Source organism: Taudactylus pleione, unplaced genomic scaffold (assembly GCF_031769625.1).
Source record: "Taudactylus pleione unplaced genomic scaffold, aTauple2 ptg000184l, whole genome shotgun sequence".
Classification (NCBI taxonomy): domain Eukaryota; kingdom Metazoa; phylum Chordata; class Amphibia; order Anura; family Myobatrachidae; genus Taudactylus; species Taudactylus pleione.
In genome coordinates this window covers 4,334,165-4,351,682 of record NW_028284586.1, presented here as the reverse complement: position 1 = coordinate 4,351,682, position 17,518 = coordinate 4,334,165, and the positions used below count along the sequence as shown (strand labels likewise).

At 41.6% G+C, this 17,518-nt stretch overlaps 1 protein-coding gene across 1 annotated transcript in view; it reads left to right on the top strand.

The window, feature by feature from the left end:
* The window catches only part of DNAH3 (dynein axonemal heavy chain 3), a 468,553-nt gene that overhangs the window by 307,658 nt on the left and 143,377 nt on the right, over positions 1-17,518 (top strand). Inside the window, exons 32-34 of the mRNA XM_088476199.1 lie at positions 2,697-2,788; positions 12,985-13,204; positions 17,225-17,359. Coding sequence (XP_088332325.1) covers positions 2,697-2,788; positions 12,985-13,204; positions 17,225-17,359 — 447 coding nt within the window. The remainder of the gene's footprint in view (positions 1-2,696; positions 2,789-12,984; positions 13,205-17,224; positions 17,360-17,518) is intronic.

Genomic DNA, 17,518 nt, shown 5'->3' with positions numbered 1-17,518 from the left:
GAAGATATGCTGGGAGCAGTAGTTAGATTACCTGTGGATGATAAGAAATGAAAAATCACATCAGTCTTTCCCAGGTCGAAGTATAGTTAGTAATAACTCCTGAATAACTCCGGCTTCAATTTAAAAATTCTAGTTTACACTTTAAATGAAGCACTTAAAATATAAGCACTCTTGCAAACGCAGCCCTGGCTTAGCAGCCCAAAATGTAAGTAATAAGTATGGCTGAAACCAGGTGTCCACACTGATTCTACCCCTCCCCAAACAGTAAAGGGTCAGCAAGCAAATAAACAAATGGTGAGAGGACAACCCACAAACACAGATACAGAGTAAATTCCTGCCTTGGTACAGATTTTAAAACTATATGAAATTCTCTATAGTTAGATTACCTAGCAATTTTAAAGGCTGTGTAAAAGAAACACCAAGCAGGAAGATATGCTGGGAGCAGTAGTTAGATTACCTAGCAATTTTAAAGGCTGTGTAAAAGAAACACCAAGCAGGAAGATATGCTGGGAGCAGTAGTTAGACTACCTAGCAATTTTAAAGGCTGTGTAAAAGAAACACCAAGCAGGAAGATATGCTGGGAGCAGTAGTTAGATTACCTAGCAATTTTAAAGGCTGTGTAAAAGAAACACCAAGCAGGAAGATATGCTGGGAGCAGTAGTTAGATTACCTGTGGATGATAAGAAATGAAAAATCACATCAGTCTTTCCCAGGTCGAAGTATAGTTAGTAATAACTCCTGAATAACTCCGGCTTCAATTTAAAAATTCTAGTTTACACTTTAAATGAAGCACTTAAAATATAAGCACTCTTGCAAACGCAGCCCTGGCTTAGCAGCCCAAAATGTAAGTAATAAGTATGGCTGAAACCAGGTGTCCACACTGATTCTACCCCTCCCCAAACAGTAAAGGGTCAGCAAGCAAATAAACAAATGGTGAGAGGACAACCCACAAACACAGATACAGAGTAAATTCCTGCCTTGGTACAGATTTTAAAACTATATGAAATTCTCTATAGTTAGATTACCTAGCAATTTTAAAGGCTGTGTAAAAGAAACACCAAGCAGGAAGATATGCTGGGAGCAGTAGTTAGATTACCTAGCAATTTTAAAGGCTGTGTAAAAGAAACACCAAGCAGGAAGATATGCTGGGAGCAGTAGTTAGATTACCTAGCAATTTTAAAGGCTGTGTAAAAGAAACACCAAGCAGGAAGATATGCTGGGAGCAGTAGTTAGATTACCTGTGGATGATAAGAAATGAAAAATCACATCAGTCTTTCCCAGGTCGAAGTATAGTTAGTAATAACTCCTGAATAACTCCGGCTTCAATTTAAAAATTCTAGTTTACACTTTAAATGAAGCACTTAAAATATAAGCACTCTTGCAAACGCAGCCCTGGCTTAGCAGCCCAAAATGTAAGTAATAAGTATGGCTGAAACCAGGTGTCCACACTGATTCTACCCCTCCCCAAACAGTAAAGGGTCAGCAAGCAAATAAACAAATGGTGAGAGGACAACCCACAAACACAGATACAGAGTAAATTCCTGCCTTGGTACAGATTTTAAAACTATATGAAATTCTCTATAGTTAGATTACCTAGCAATTTTAAAGGCTGTGTAAAAGAAACACCAAGCAGGAAGATATGTTGGGAGCAGTAGTTAGATTACCTAGCAATTTTAAAGGCTGTGTAAAAGAAACACCAAGCAGGAAGATATGCTGGGAGCAGTAGTTAGACTACCTAGCAATTTTAAAGGCTGTGTAAAAGAAACACCAAGCAGGAAGATATGCTGGGAGCAGTAGTTAGATTACCTAGCAATTTTAAAGGCTGTGTAAAAGAAACACCAAGCAGGAAGATATGCTGGGAGCAGTAGTTAGATTACCTGTGGATGATAAGAAATGAAAAATCACATCAGTCTTTCCCAGGTCGAAGTATAGTTAGTAATAACTCCTGAATAACTCCGGCTTCAATTTAAAAATTCTAGTTTACACTTTAAATGAAGCACTTAAAATATAAGCACTCTTGCAAACGCAGCCCTGGCTTAGCAGCCCAAAATGTAAGTAATACTTTCCGCTTGTTACAGTATCGCCAGGTGCCGTTTGCGCATACTTTCAATTGAATACGGGGTAAGCGTGCACACGCGCGATACTTTAATGCCTACAAAACAGGCAAAGTCGGCGTTATGTCCTGGCCGCATTAAGTTAAAGCGGCTCGGCTGAAGTTGAATATGGGCCATAGTTTGTTCTAGGAGGAAATTGCTCCTTTTTTGCTCCTATTTATGAGATTTTCTCCTAAATCTGAATCTTTTCAGATTTAGGTTCAGATATGAGGAACCCTTCACACTGGACTAGAAGCTTTTGAGGTATATTTCCTAAAGGTCAATTTTGATTGATACTTCTCATGGTGAGCTCCATCTTGGAAGTCTGTCTAATCTCAAATCATTCTTAAAGCTTGTCAGGCAGTGAGGTACGCACCACTACCAGAGAGGACACTGTGCTGCACCTCGGCTGGGTTGAGGACTAGTTAGTACTAAATCATGTGACTTATCTGTTTATTTGCTCCTTTCCCAAAGATTTCTTAGTCTATGGGGAAAATATGACATACATTATACTTCAACTTTGTTATAATATTTGCAACCATGTTCTCATGCTCTCAGCTAGCTTAGACTAGACCTTACTTCCTTATTGGTTTGTGTTCCCAGGCATTATTCAGAACAGTCGCCATGATGGTCCCAGACTACGCACTGATTGGTGAAATATCTCTTTATTCCATGGGATTCCTGGACTCTAGAAGGTGAGCACATGCTTACAGGTGTTATAAAGTCCATTGGACATTTGTCCAGAATGATTATTTGCTTGCATAAGATTGTGTGTACAAATGCAGATACAGGAGCTCTCTACTGTACATTAACTGACTCGCAGTCCTGTTCTGTGCACAGAAATAATTAGCAAGATAAAAGCACATTGTCAGGTAGTTTACACAACCTCTGTTTTCAAATTACATCTAAATGTCTATGGAGGATTTGTATCAAGATCACTTTTTTTCGTACAACAATTTTTCACTTTTATTAATAGTAACATAAAGAAAAAATGGTACAATACATAGGAAAAATTACCGACTGCTTAAAAGACATATTAGAACACTCATCAAAGATCAAGACTGTGCTCAAATAACAATGTACAGTAGTACAATACAGATGAGTAACTAACATAACGTTCAGATAAAAAAACAAATCTCAAAAACAAAGGGCATGAATCGAATAATAAGAATATGAATAGACAAAGCAAACAATAAACATCATGTAAAGTCAGTAATACAAGATAAAATAAAAAGAAATAAGGGAATCAAATATAACAGAATACAAATAAAAGGGAAGTGCAAATAGTCATAATCCATATCATAGTCATTAAATAAGGAGAAGTATCTCCCAACTAACGCTATGACTACTGTGACTGGGTCCCTGGCCCTCTCCTACCCACCTGGGACAGAACAGACCTCCCAAAATAAAAAGCAAGGTACATCTAGGCAGCTTCAAGAGCGTTGCCTGTAAAGATACCAGTTGTTGATTCAAATAATTTCATGATCTGGTTGTTGAGTGGAGGCATCTAATGTCTCAATATAAATTCTATCAAGATCATTTAAATAAAATTAAAAAATTAAAAAGAAATTCTTTTAAATTTTCAATACAGATTAGTATAGTCAGAATGTAAGAAATATTTTCGCAATAAATGTTGCAATTTTTTCTGATATCAGTTGCTATCATTTATTTGTTTTCGAAATATTTTAGTTTGTATTGGAAGTGAGTGGAAATCGTATGTATCATTCTCATATCGTGAAATTGTCACAAAATGTTTCTTTTTTTTTAGAGACAGCTTTTGCTGGTGTTAATGGTATCAGAGCATCTGAGATCTATTTGTAGACTGATGTTAAGTTTTTGTATATTGAATAATAAAATCAGATAAAAGACTTCACAAATAAGGTTCTTCTACACAAACAAGGCTGGATTAGCCATTAAGCAAAATAAGCACATGCTTAAGGAATCAAGGGAAGGGGGCACCACAGAAATTTTCCATTGCCGGATTTACCATGGACCTATGGCCGTCAGAAGGGGGGGCAAGGGGGCTGCTCGCCTTCCCCCAAACATTTGAAAGGAGTGGCGGCTGTGGGCTGTCAGGACTGTGCAGTTAACTTCATAGTAATAGGCTGCACAGCCCCTACACTGTAAGGAGGAAGAGGTGTAATGTGCGGTCTTTAAGTTAAAACACTGCACAGTACACTTCCTCCTCCGTGCGGTGCAGGGGCTGCGCAGCCTATTACTATAAAGCTTAGGTAAGATGGAGGGGAGGGGAAGAGAGTTGGAGAGAGGAGGGGAGGGGAGGGGAAGAGAGTGGAGAGGGTGGGGGGCCGGGGCCGGAACTAATTTATGTTGCCCCCCCCTCAATATAAAACACAAATGGTGCAGATGAATCAGGTTCCACAAAAAGGGGCTACATACAATAATAAAAATAATAATAAAATAGTAGTAATAGAGGTTAATGATATACATTAATCCTGGGAATACATCAAAATTAGAATCTGGTAAGGTAACTGGTAAACTGCCCCGTGTATGGGAGGAAACAGAGTGCTGCACAGTCTACAGGAGTACCTGTCCATTTCCTACTACTTGTTCAATTTCCATTCACATCCACATTTTGATGTAGGGTTCCTCAAAACAAAATCCCAAAGAAACACAATGCAAAAAAAGATCCAGTGGACATGGAAAGACTAGAAACAATTTAGTTAGACAAGTTTATATGTATTTTACAAATGTTAAGGACTCATGTCAGCTCTGCTATCTGTATTTTAGTTCTCCCAGGAACCCTTTATACTTAATTAGGCTCCACATGCAATCTGTCAGTAGCTGAAGTTTGATTTGTTCCTTCTACCAGACAGTTACACAATAAAGTACAGTACAGTGCATCCGGAAAGTATTCACAACGCTTCACTTTTTCCACATTTTGTTATGTTACAGTCTTATTCCAAAATGGAATAAATTAATTTTTGTCCTCAAAATTCTATACACAATACCCCATAATGACAACGTGTAAAAAGTTTTTTTGAGGTTTTTGCAAATTTAATAAAAAACAAAACACTAAGAAATCACATGTACGTAAGTATTCACGTCCTTTGCCATGAAGCTCAAAATTTAGCTCAGGTGCATCCTGTTTCCTCTGATCATCCTTGAAATGTTCCTACAGCTAAATTGGAGTCTACCTGTGGTAAATTCAGTTGATTGGTCATGATTTTGAAAGGCATACACCTGTCTATATAAGGTCCCACACTTGACAGTGCATGTCAGAGCACAACCCAAGCATGAAGTCCAAGGAATTGTCTGTAGACCTCTGAGACAGGATTGCATCGAGACACAAAACTGGGGAAGGGTGCAGAAAAATATCTGCTGCTTTGAAGGTCCCAATGAGCACAGTGGCCTCCATCATCCTTAAATGGAAGAAGTTCGGAACCACCAGGACTCTTCCTAGAGTTGGCCGGCCGTCTAAACTGAGTGATCGTGGGAGAAGGGCCCTAGTCAGGGAGGTGACCAAGAACCCGATGGTCACTCTGTCAGAGCTACAGAATTCCTCTGTGGAGAGAGGAGAACCTTCCAGAAGGACAACCATCTCTGCAGTAATCCATCAATCAGGCCTGTATATTAGCGTGGCCAGACGGAAGCCACACCTTAGTAAAAAGCACATGGCAGCCCACCTGGAGTTTGCCAAACTGCACCTGAAGGACTGATGAGACAAAGATTGAACTCTTTGGCGTGAATGCCAGGCGTTATGTTTGGAGGAAACCAGGCACCGCTCATCACCAGGCCAATACCATCCCTACAGTGAAGCATGGTGGTGGCAGCATCATGCTGTGGGGATGTTTTTCAGCGGCAGGAACTGGGAGTCTAGTCAGGATAGAGGGAAAGTTGAATGCAGCTATGTACAGAGACATCCTGGATGAAAACCTGCTCCAGAGTGCTCTTGACCTCAGACTGGGTCGACTGTTCATCATTCAGCAGGACAACGACCCTAAGCACACAGCCAAGATATCAAAGGAGTGCCTTCAGGACAACTCTAAGAATGTCCTTGAGTGGCCCAGCCAGAGCCCAGATTTGAATCTGATTGAACATCTCTGGAGAGATCTGAAAATGGCTGTGCAACGACGCTTCCCATCCAACCTGATGGAGCTTGAGAGGTGCTGCAAAGAGGTATTAGCGAAACTGGCCAAAGATAGCTGTGCCAAGCTTGTGGCATCATATTCAAAAAGACTTGAGGCTGTAATTGCTGCCAAAGGTGCATCAACAAAGTATTGAACAAAGGTTGTGAATACTTATGTACATGTGATTTCTTAGTGTATTTTTTTATTATTAAATTTGCAAAAATCGCAAAAAGACTTTTTACACGTTGGCATTATAGGGTATTGTGTGTAGAATTTTGGGAAGACAAATTAATTTATTCCATTTTGGAATAAGGCTGTAACATAACAAAATGTGGAAAAAGTGAAGCGTTGTGAATACTTTCCGGGTGCACTGTATATCAGACTGGTTAGGGGCAAATCTTATCAATCTTATCATTCTTCACATTTTATCATTAAATAATGCAGAAGAGAGATTAATTGTATATCAGTATTAGTAGTTCATTATGACACTGTATAACCATTTACGTTAATTACTCTATATACAAGGTGCCTTCACTTGTGTTCTGATCCATGAGTAAAGTAATCCATTAAGTGAGAGAAATTAACATATTCTCCTAGTCGACTGTAATCTGAGATTTCAAATAAATCTTACACCAGCTGGAGGGCTTCCATATAATATAATTTAAGCAAGCTACAGTAATCTGTATTTTGAGCTTTCTTACATACTATGGAACACATATTCATTGCAGTCTTCCAGCAGAATTTATCTGGATTATCATTCCTCCCCTGACATTCTGGAAATGTAGAAATATATTAGAAAATGTAGTAATGCTTGAAGACACCCAGTCGATGTCAGATTCTTTAAATGTGTTTTTGTACAGATAAACTTTTTAAAACCATGATAAATGATAATATACAGATCTGGACAGAGATTGTGGATTATGATGCATGTCAGCAGCAGGGTGGCTGGTTACTGTGTCGGCCTAACTTTTGCTTTACAATTTCCATAATAACAATAATGTTTGTAATTTTAGATCAACATGGGTAGAGAAATGATTATTCGTTTTTGGTTTTAAATCCTGCATTCATGTTTGCTGCGATTTTATAACTCCCAATGAGCAGTATCCCTACATAAAGTGCCAATGCTATACCTGTTATGAAGTTCAGCATATACAGTGGGATGCAGAATGCATTTACAGGAAAGAAGTGCAACATAGCAACTGGCTGTCTGAGAGAGCATTTGCTTATCCCAAATTGGCACAGTGTGTACACTCCAATGTGGTGTGCTTGAGAAAGGAACAAGGTTATTATCAGTGTCGAACTGGCCCACAGGTGTACAGGGGAAATCCCCGATGGGCCTCACTGCCCGGGGGCCCCTCATTATTCCGCTAGGTGTTAATAACTTGGTGGAGCAGCATTATGGATGAACGTGGGTGCTTGGTTTCTATGGAAACTACAGATTTGCTCTATAGTACTTCCAGTCAAAATGGGTGGTCCTGACACATCCCTTTACCTTTCTTTATAAAGGGGCCCTGTTATTTGCATGTACTCTCTAAAGGTTGGCCAAATCCCTCTCTGGTGGCTGGCCACACCGCTTAAGCTTGGGTCCCTGCCACTGTATTTCCTGGTGGGCACTTCATGTCCCAGTCTGACACTAGTTACTATACACAGTAGCATGGTCATGTTGGGGCATTCCCCCAGGGGGTGTGCCCACTCTTCAATACTGTCCGTTGCTGGTCCTCGTGGCATTGAAAGGGCATCTCCAAGTTATCCTGGGATTAAGACAAAAATATCCTGAAATCAGTAGAGTCCCTCCTAAGGCCCGTATTCAATTTGAGGCGAAAAGCCGGAATCGGTGAAAAAGTTTCACCGATGACGTCATTTCACCAGGCAGAAAAGTATCAGCGTGTTCAATTTGAAAGACTTTCCGCCTAGGCGGAAAGTCAATGCAATGTAATAGGCGGAAAATAGCAGGCGGAAAAAAGTGAAAAATTGGGGTTTTGGGGTGCAACGTTGCGGGAACCCCCGTGCAGCCTTCAGACAGTCCCCCAAAAGGTAAACTGCGTCAAATAAAAAAAAAAAAACACTTAAGAACACCCAAAAAAAACACTTTCATTTTGGGGGCGAAAAAAAAAAATGTTGGAGGACAAAGTTAAAAACTAGCAAACTAGCCTCTAGGGTGGTCCCTAAGTATGCCCCATGTGTTTTTTTCATTGCAGGGGCTTGCGGCAGGTGGATTTTTCACAATTTTTTAAACTTAACTTTAGCAACTTTAAAATATGCTGACCCCCATTTTCAAGTACCCCAAATTTGCTGGGATAAGTTTATTTTCTGCAAAAAAAACCTCCTGAATACTATTCTGCACCACTTATACAAAAACGCTATTTAGCAGCTATTGAGCCTGTTTAAAAACAACAAATACCATCAGCAAACCAAATCAGGGGGTACCATAGGGAACCCCCATGTCATAGCAGCTTTTGGGAGGTGTCAGGCTGATTTCCCCAAATATGACAGTACTTTCCGCTTGTTTAAGTTTCGCCGGGTCCCGTTTTCGCGTACTTTCAAATTGAATACGGGGATACGCGGGCATGCGAGCGATACTTTTCTGCCTGCAAAACACGCGATGTAGGTGAAAAGTCCGGTAGATGGAAAAGTATTGCGGGTCTGCTCAAATTGAATACGGCTCTAAATTGGGAAAGTGTGGCAGTATGGGAGTGTGCCGGGTTTAATTGAAGCTAAATGAAGTTAATGTGACATTAAACATGTACAAAATGTTCAGACTATAACTTTTAAATGTGCATTTGTCAATATACAAAGAATAACAACTAAGCTCAATAAAATGAAGGATCTTCTTTGTCTTATATTAGGGGCGCACACCTGTTCTGTGCCGCCACAGCGTCAAAAAAATGCCAGGTATTGGCCCTCTTTTACCATGGTATGATTACACCACTACTTCCAACATAGTACATGGCCTTAAACACATCAGTGTAAAGTAATGACCACGCATGGGAAGTTTTGCAAAAAACAGGTGTAAGTAAGCAAACATAACAACAATGGAAATTGAACTATAGTATGCCTATATCAGCTGTATTCGGCTTGGTTTGACCTAAAACACATAGTTTCAAATATGACCCTCCTAAAAATGCCTGCTAATGACCAACTGCTTGTCTTCTATCTAGGCATCAACCGTGTACATAAACACTACCACCTTTTGCTCCACTGTTGATAAAAGCTACCACATGGCATATACGAGGCTACAGCTACTAGAAAAACACTTTAATAAGTGTTACAACAATACCACTGGCATATGTACACAATATTTGGCACTCTAAGCCCTGCCCCGTGTATTATAAGACAATCATGGTGGCAGATAACACCAGAACTGATAGAACACGGCTTGCTTATGTGTATTTATGAGACTACAGGTAATTAATGGCCTCTGCTCATTTTTAGTAAACAGACCTTAGTAGAAACAGTCTGTGCTCCATGAACCATCTATTAGTCACAGCTTCTTTACACAGAGCATTTAATGCATAATGGCCATAAATACAATACAATAAATAAGTAGGGCCAATGCATCTTTGAACACTCAGACTTTAGAAAGAGCTCAGGGAGCACGAAACACGTTGTATTTTCAAGACTTTATGCAACTGGTCCAGACACTTTCCTTCACCCATCAGCCAATAGACATCTGTTCCAGTTATGTGTTGGATCTGGAGCCTCCCTTATACCTCACCTGTATTCCACTTCCAACTGGTATGGTTGGAACCTGAGAACCTGAGTGTTTAAGGATATCTTGGTCTTACTAATTTATTGTATTTTATTGGATTTCTGTAGAGTTAAATGTTTTAATTTTATTACACTATAGTGCAAATCTCCTTCTACCCCATGTGATCATCTGGAGCCGTATTTTCTACATCTGTCGACCAGGTATTATTTGAGATTGTTGAATACCATCTATGAGGAATACAGTCAGGTGCATAAATATTGGGACATTGACAGAATTTTTATATTTTGGTCTCTATTCACCACCACAATGGCTTTGAAATGAAACAAACAAGATGTGCTTTAACTGCAGACTTTCAGATTTAATTTGAGGGTAATTACTTCCAAATCAGGTGAACGGTGTAGGAATTACAATGGTTTCTATATGTGCCTCCCACTTTTTAAGGGGCCAAAAGTAATGGGACAAACTAAACAATCCTAAATCTAACTTTCACTTTTTAATACTTTGTTGCAAATCCTTTGCAGACAATTACAGCCTGAAGTCTGGAACACATAGACATCACCAGACGCTGGGTTTCATCCCTGGTGATGCTCTGCCAGGCCTCTACTGCAAATGTCTTCAGTTCCTGCTTGTTCTTGGGGCATTTTCCCTTCAGTTTTGTCTTCATCAAGTGAAATGCATGCTCAATCGGATTCAGGTCAGGGGATTGACTTGGCCATTGCATAACATTCTACTTTTTAGCATTAAAAAAACTCTTTGGTTGATTTTGCAGTATGCTTTGGGTCATTGTCCATCTGCACTGTGAAGAGTTCTGAAGCATTTGACTGAATATGAGCATATAATATTGCCCGAAACACTTCAGAATTCATTCTGCTGCTTTTGTCAGCAGTCACATCATCAATAAATACAAGGGAACCAGTTCCATTGGCAGCCATACATGCCCACGCTATGACACTACCACCACCATGCTTCACTGATGAGATGGTATGTTTTGGATCATGAGCAGTTCTTTTCCTTCTCCATACTCTTCTCTTCCCATCACTCTGGTACAAGTTGATCTTTGTCTCATCTGTCCATAGGATGTTGTTCCAGAACTGTAATGGCTTTTTTAGATGTTGTTTGGCAAACTGTAATCTGGTCTTCCTGTTTTTGTAGCTCACCAATGGTTTACATCTTGTGGTGAACCCTCTATATTCACTCTTGTGAAGTCTTCTCTTGATTGTTGACTTTGACACATATACACCTACCTCCTGAAGAGTGTTCTTGATTTGGCCAACTGTTGTGAAGGGGTTTTTCTTCACCAGGGAAATAATTCTTCTGTCATCCACCACAGTTGTTCTCCGTGGTCTTCTGGGTCTTTTGGTGTTGCTGACAGCAACTGATTCCAAATGCAAATGTCACACTCCAGACCTTTTACCTGCTTAATTGATAATGAAATAACGAGGGAATAGCCCACACCTGTCCATGAAATAGCTTTTGAGTTGATAGTCCCATTACTTTTGGCCCCTTAAAAAGTGGGAGGCACATATAGAAACCGTTGTAATTCCTACATCGTTCACCTGATTTAGATGTAATTACCCTCAAATTAAATCTGAAAGTCTGCAGTTAAAGCACATCTTGTTTGTTTCATTTCAAAGCCATTGTGGTGGTGAATAGAGGCCAAAATATGAAAATTCTGTCAATGTCCCAATATTTATGCACCTGACTGTATATCTTGTATAAGCACTACATGTAGGGAGGATGCCCCAATTATTTACTTACATCCACCTTTACCTGGATGTCTTTACTATTTATACCACCAATATTTTTGGTAATACTTTTTATGCTTGTATTGATTCTTCTTTTCCACATGATACCTATGTGGACAAGCCTGTGAAGTGAACAGAATTTTTAAAGAAACATTTTTCATTTATTTTTCTCACCATCACAGTGGCCCCACTCACCAATCTCCACATTTCTGGTTCTGGGATAGAACCTGGTACGGTACAGCAGCTTTTGTCAGAAGCACCCCAAGGTGTTGCCCATTTATTTGTCTGAATTAAAAACAGGGTCTTCTCCTGACAATGAGGGTATTCATTATGTATATTAGGAGACAATAATTTTATACTGACATAGGTCAGACTAAGGATGGTCAATGGAAACCGATGATTGGCACCAGGGCCATAACTCTGTCTCCATCCTGATGTAGCTGCTTTTGCTATTCGATGCTAGGATTGCAAATGTTACCACCATCACATGCAGGCTGGATGCAGGCTAGATGTAGGCACCATTCCTGCTTCTTGTTCAATTTGACTGTTTTTTTGTATAATTACCGCAGACTGAGGGGGTTATTCAGAGGTGGATGCAAAGCAGTAGCAGCTGCTATTGCAAGACTATTCTAATGCTGCAGCCAATGGGCTGTTTATTTAGACGCCCATCGGCTGGAGCTCTAATCCGCCATGGTGCACACCATCAAGCGGACATCAGCCACGCCATGAGACTTCGGAGCAACCCTGTGGTTGCTCAGAATGTCCATCGGAATGTGGCTGCCGGGGTCAGAGAAACTGGGTCTTTGAAAGCAGTCCCTGGCACCACCGTGCCCCTGACACGCCAACAGCCTCAAGTCACTGCCCAGGAACACCTATTGGAACCGTATGGATCTCCATGCAGTTCTGATGTACGTCCTCACCCGGTGACCATCAGAACACATATGCAGTGCATCTTGGACGCATGTGCATAGGTAAAATATCAGTAGCTTGCACCCAATGTTTTACTTGTGTCTGGGTCTGAATCAGGCACTGAGTCTGCAACAAAGATTATGTATAGTCCAATTGGAATGAATAGTCCATTGGCAGGCAGATATTGTTATCAAATGTTCTAATCTTTTCATTGTGTAAAACAGTGTAATCCGCTTTAGAACTGCACGTTCGCAGATTACAGTCTCAGTGTGTGTAATGATTACTATATGTGGACTTGTTAAAACTATATACCTATGTGTATGGGGGAACTGGTGAAACTGTGACAGTTTTACGATAAAAACGTACCCTCAGAAACAACAAAATCTGAATGTTTTACCTCATCTGTATAAAGGGCCTTTACTTTATTTCTTTTTTTATAGCCTGGCACAGAAGATTGTCGCTACCTACAGACTGTGTTCAGAACAGCTATCATCTCAGCACCATTATGACTATGGAATGCGTGCAGTGAAATCTGTCCTGACTGCAGCTGGAAACCTCAAACTTAAATATCCGGAAGAGGATGAGAGCGTGCTCCTATTGCGGGCACTACTGGACGTCAACCTGGCTAAGTTCTTGGCTCAAGATGTGCCCCTCTTTCAGGTACTGAGAGTACTGTAAGATCATTTCAAATGAGCAATGTGTCAGCCATTTTATGTTACTGCTTTCTTAAGCTACAATAACTAGTTAAAGTTGACCTATCTCCAAGACAAGCTACTGTATATGCTGTCTACAAACAAACTCGCTGTCATTGGCCATAAAATCAGACTGTATTTACACCTGTACTTTCTTGTACACAGTGCACAGAAAGAAAATGTAATATCGAGGGACTTGTAGCTTCACAGCTAATTGTGAGCCTCTAGAGCAAGGGTCTTCAAACTTGGCCCTCCAGCTGCTGTGGAACTACACATCCCAGCATGCACTGCCACCTTTTTGATATAACAGCATGCTAAAACTATGCTGGGATGTGTAGTTCCACAGCATCTGGAGGGCCAAGTTTGAAGACGTCTACTCTAGAGTCTAGGTTCTCAAAGTCGGTCCTAAGGACCCCAAACAGTGCATGTTTTCCAGGTCTCCTCACAGAATCACAGGTGAAATAATTAGCTCCACAAGTTGATCTTTTAAAATGTGTCGGTGAGTAATGAATACACCTGTGCACCTGCTAGGTGTTCTGGAAAATGTGAACTGTGTGGGGTCCTAAGGACCAAAGGGCCAATTCAGATCTGGACGATAAGCCGCGTTCGCTCGCTATGGGGGATTGTCGCCCATCTGCGCATGAGTATGCGTCACAGTGCGCGTGCGCAAGCCAGTCACTGCATTCGGGAACGTGCGCCCTTTGAGTGACAGTGCTGTTTGTGGGTGGTAACAGGGGAACGTGCTTGTGAACGGGGGAGTGGTATTGCGAACGTTTCATTATTTATTTAATTAGCATGGAAGTGTCATTGTACACGTCACTTGGTTGTATTTCAGCCTGCGGTGATCGCAGTGCTTGCGGCAGGGTAGGGTCTACCTCAAGCGCTGCGTGCTGCGCCGATGGCTCTCGATGTTACTGATTAATCATACACTTCCTGGAGATGACGTGTGCTAAGAAAGAAAAGTGGGCGTCTTTACCCCGGCGTGCGCTCACTCTGCCGTCATTCTCTAAAACATAGAGGGCGTCCTTACACCAGACAGTGCGATCGCGGAAGTTGCATACCCAGCCCCTGACGGCTGTGATAGAGCGCAGCTTAGAGTCCGGGTCTGAATCGGCCCCCCAGTTTGTGAACCACTGGTCTAGACAAATTCATTAAAATATGCTTTTTTTACTGTGTGCTTGTAGGTTACCTCTGCAATCATTCCAGATATTTTTGTGGTTTTCAATATATTATTTACATCAGAGCTATATTGGATAGGCAAGACGCCCAGAGTATCCCAGTTGTTTAAAAACAGGTGCAGAAATGAAGTGGCTGGGACTATCATCACACTACGTAGAAATACATAAAAAATTAATAGCATTTGCTGCAACTGGTCACTGCAGTGTTTACAACATGCATTTAGTTGGCTTTATGTTTTCTGCAAACTTTAATCAACATAATCTTCTTCAGTGCACAGGGATAAACTTATTTATGGGACTTTATATTGTGACTGCAGATAGACCATTGCAAAGAAGGCCGCTCCTATCGTGCCTCTCCCCACTTAGTGAACCTGTATAGGTGACTTTGCCAGATAGACCATGTAATTCTACACACTGCCTGGATGGCATCCTCTCATGATGCAGTCGGTGCATTCAGTCACCTAATGAGAAATCCATTTTATTTGTTATTAAATCTGGAGTTTGTGGTTTGTCTCTGTAATTTATTACAAAGCACAGTAACAGCTTATTTATATTGATAGATTTTTTTTTTGCACTAATTCTTGTAATGTAATAATAATAACTGATAGGCCAATCAAGCTTCACAGATAACACTAATGTTTCATTACACATTCAGAACACGTAAAGCAGATCCATAACCCACGTATCTATCCATTATCTCTATGACTGGCATTAATAACAGACTCAATGAGAGTTAGTGATCTGCAAGAGCTCATATGTCAAAAAGCATAAGGAAGATTTTCTCGGTGGATAAAATATGCAGAGATATTTCTGGTGGCAGTATGTAATAAGAACGTGCTGAACCTTTTACCAGATCTTACCTATATTAGCTACTACAGTAATCTGCTGGATTATTTATAGGTACAGTAATATTTGCTTTGCTTAGGTGTGGTTAGTACACGGGGAGTCTTTGTGCAGACTATGAGCACACTTACACAGTTTTCTGCCAGCTCTTTGCCTGCTTTCGGTCATGCCTTCCATTCTGTCTAACCATATCAGGGGCGTATTTATAGTGGGTGCAGGGTGTGCGGTGCACACGGGTCCCTGGGTCCAGGGGGGGCCCGCACCGAAAACACTTACCTATCTGGAGTCCCACTTCGGCGCTGGTGTCTGCGCTGTAAAAACGGCTGGAAAATGGCCACTGCAGCCATTTTCCTGTCATTTGCGCATGTGCACTACAGGGAAAATGGCCGCCATGGCCATTTTCCCGGTGACCTGTGCATGCGCTATAGACTCTGGGTACACTCTAGTGCCCAGAGTCTATAAGTGCGGCCTAGAAGTCTATAAGTGCGGTGCTGGCCACGTACCACTCAGTGCGCTGCCGGCCGCCGGATGGAGAGAAGGGGGCCCATGACGGAGACTGCAGACGGGCCCCGCCTCTCTAGAAACGCCCCTGATTACCATGACCATGGTGACGTCATACTCAGTCCAGTTGTGCCTCTGGTCACTAGGTCAAAAAAAATGTAATGTTTATATATTACAGATATGTGCACATATACCTATCCTCAAATCACGACAGATAGCCCATTTTACATACCTCCCTATATTGTAAAGATACAATTCAGGACTGTGTGCACGTCCAGCACCCTGGGACTCTGTGGGGCATGCCCAGCACCCCCAGACATGCTGGGCTGCCCTCAGGCGCTCATCTCACTGTGAATATATGCTGGCATCCCGCGGGTGTTACAGTGGGTCAGTCCCAGTAAATTTAAGCAGGACATTAGAGAAGTATGCCCTTTAGGCATGCCATGGACTTTGAGACTTGCCCACCCCAAGGCTCTGTGAGTGGCACCAACACTGCCCCACAGCTCTTGCTTCTGGCTAGCATGGTGCCTGGAACTGCAGCCATCATCGCTGTCGATAGGTACCTTATAGCCTGTACAGCCAATCGTAGTGTCCTCTGGTCAGAACTGCACTTACCGGTACCCCCTCTGCGCGACATAATGACGTCATGTGGGCACGCCATAAAGTCGGGTGCTTAGGTGGTGGGCTGGCACGGTATCCGGACCATAGATAGACAGTTAAATGGTCGACAATGTCTAGATAGACACCGGATTTTAGACAAGTAATAGGTCGACAGGGACAAAAGATCAACACACTAAATTTCGACATGGAAGAAATTCAACAGGTAAAAATGGTTGACGCGAAAACGATCAACACATAAATGATTAACACGTTTTTTTAATGTTTTTCTTAGAGTTAGACACTTACCCCGACGGTTAGGGTTAGGCACTTACCCCGATGGTTGGGGCTAAGCACCAGGAGGGAGGGTTAGGGTTAGGCACTAGAAGGGACGGTTAGGGTCGGGCACCAGGAGGGAGGGTTAGGGTTAGGCACCAAGGGGAGGGTTAAGGTTAGGGTGAAGATTTGGATTAGAAAACAAAAAAACTGTAGATCATTTGTGTGTTGACCATTTCCGTGTCAACCTTTGGACCATGTAGACAATTTGTACGTCGACTTTTTGTCCCTGTCGACCTGTTGCCTGTCTAATAGCTGGTGTGTATCTAGACGCTGTCTATCTGTTATACACACTCGGGTGGCACATGGTGCATTTGAGCCTGGTACGGTGTTGCTTTATACCAATTCTTTGTGAATAAGATGCAAAATTCAGGAATAAAACCAAAAGTACAGGAATCGAAACCCATGGTACTGTAGAGCGTCTAAGTGCCACCAGGCGTCTCAAACCATATGGCACAAAAAGGATATATGTATGAGGACACATCTGTATGTATTGTATGTAATGTTTGAATTGTTCTCTGATTTCTTCCCAGGGCATAATTTCTGATCTCTTCCCTGGAGTGGTTCTGCCGAAACCAGATTATGACCTTTTTGTTCAGGCCCTGAAAGAGAATATTGCCAAAATGAAGCTACAGCCTGTTACATGGTTCATAGGGAAAATAATCCAGGTAACACTATATAAACCTGACTCTGAGTCACATGCAGGAGCTCACGCAGCAGCGCCTATTGACGGTCGCCCATCTGTGACTTGAGGCATATGCTGCAGCAAAGTAATTCCCTTGTGTGGTACATCCGTGCAGCCGAATGAGCAAGGTCTGAGATGCCCA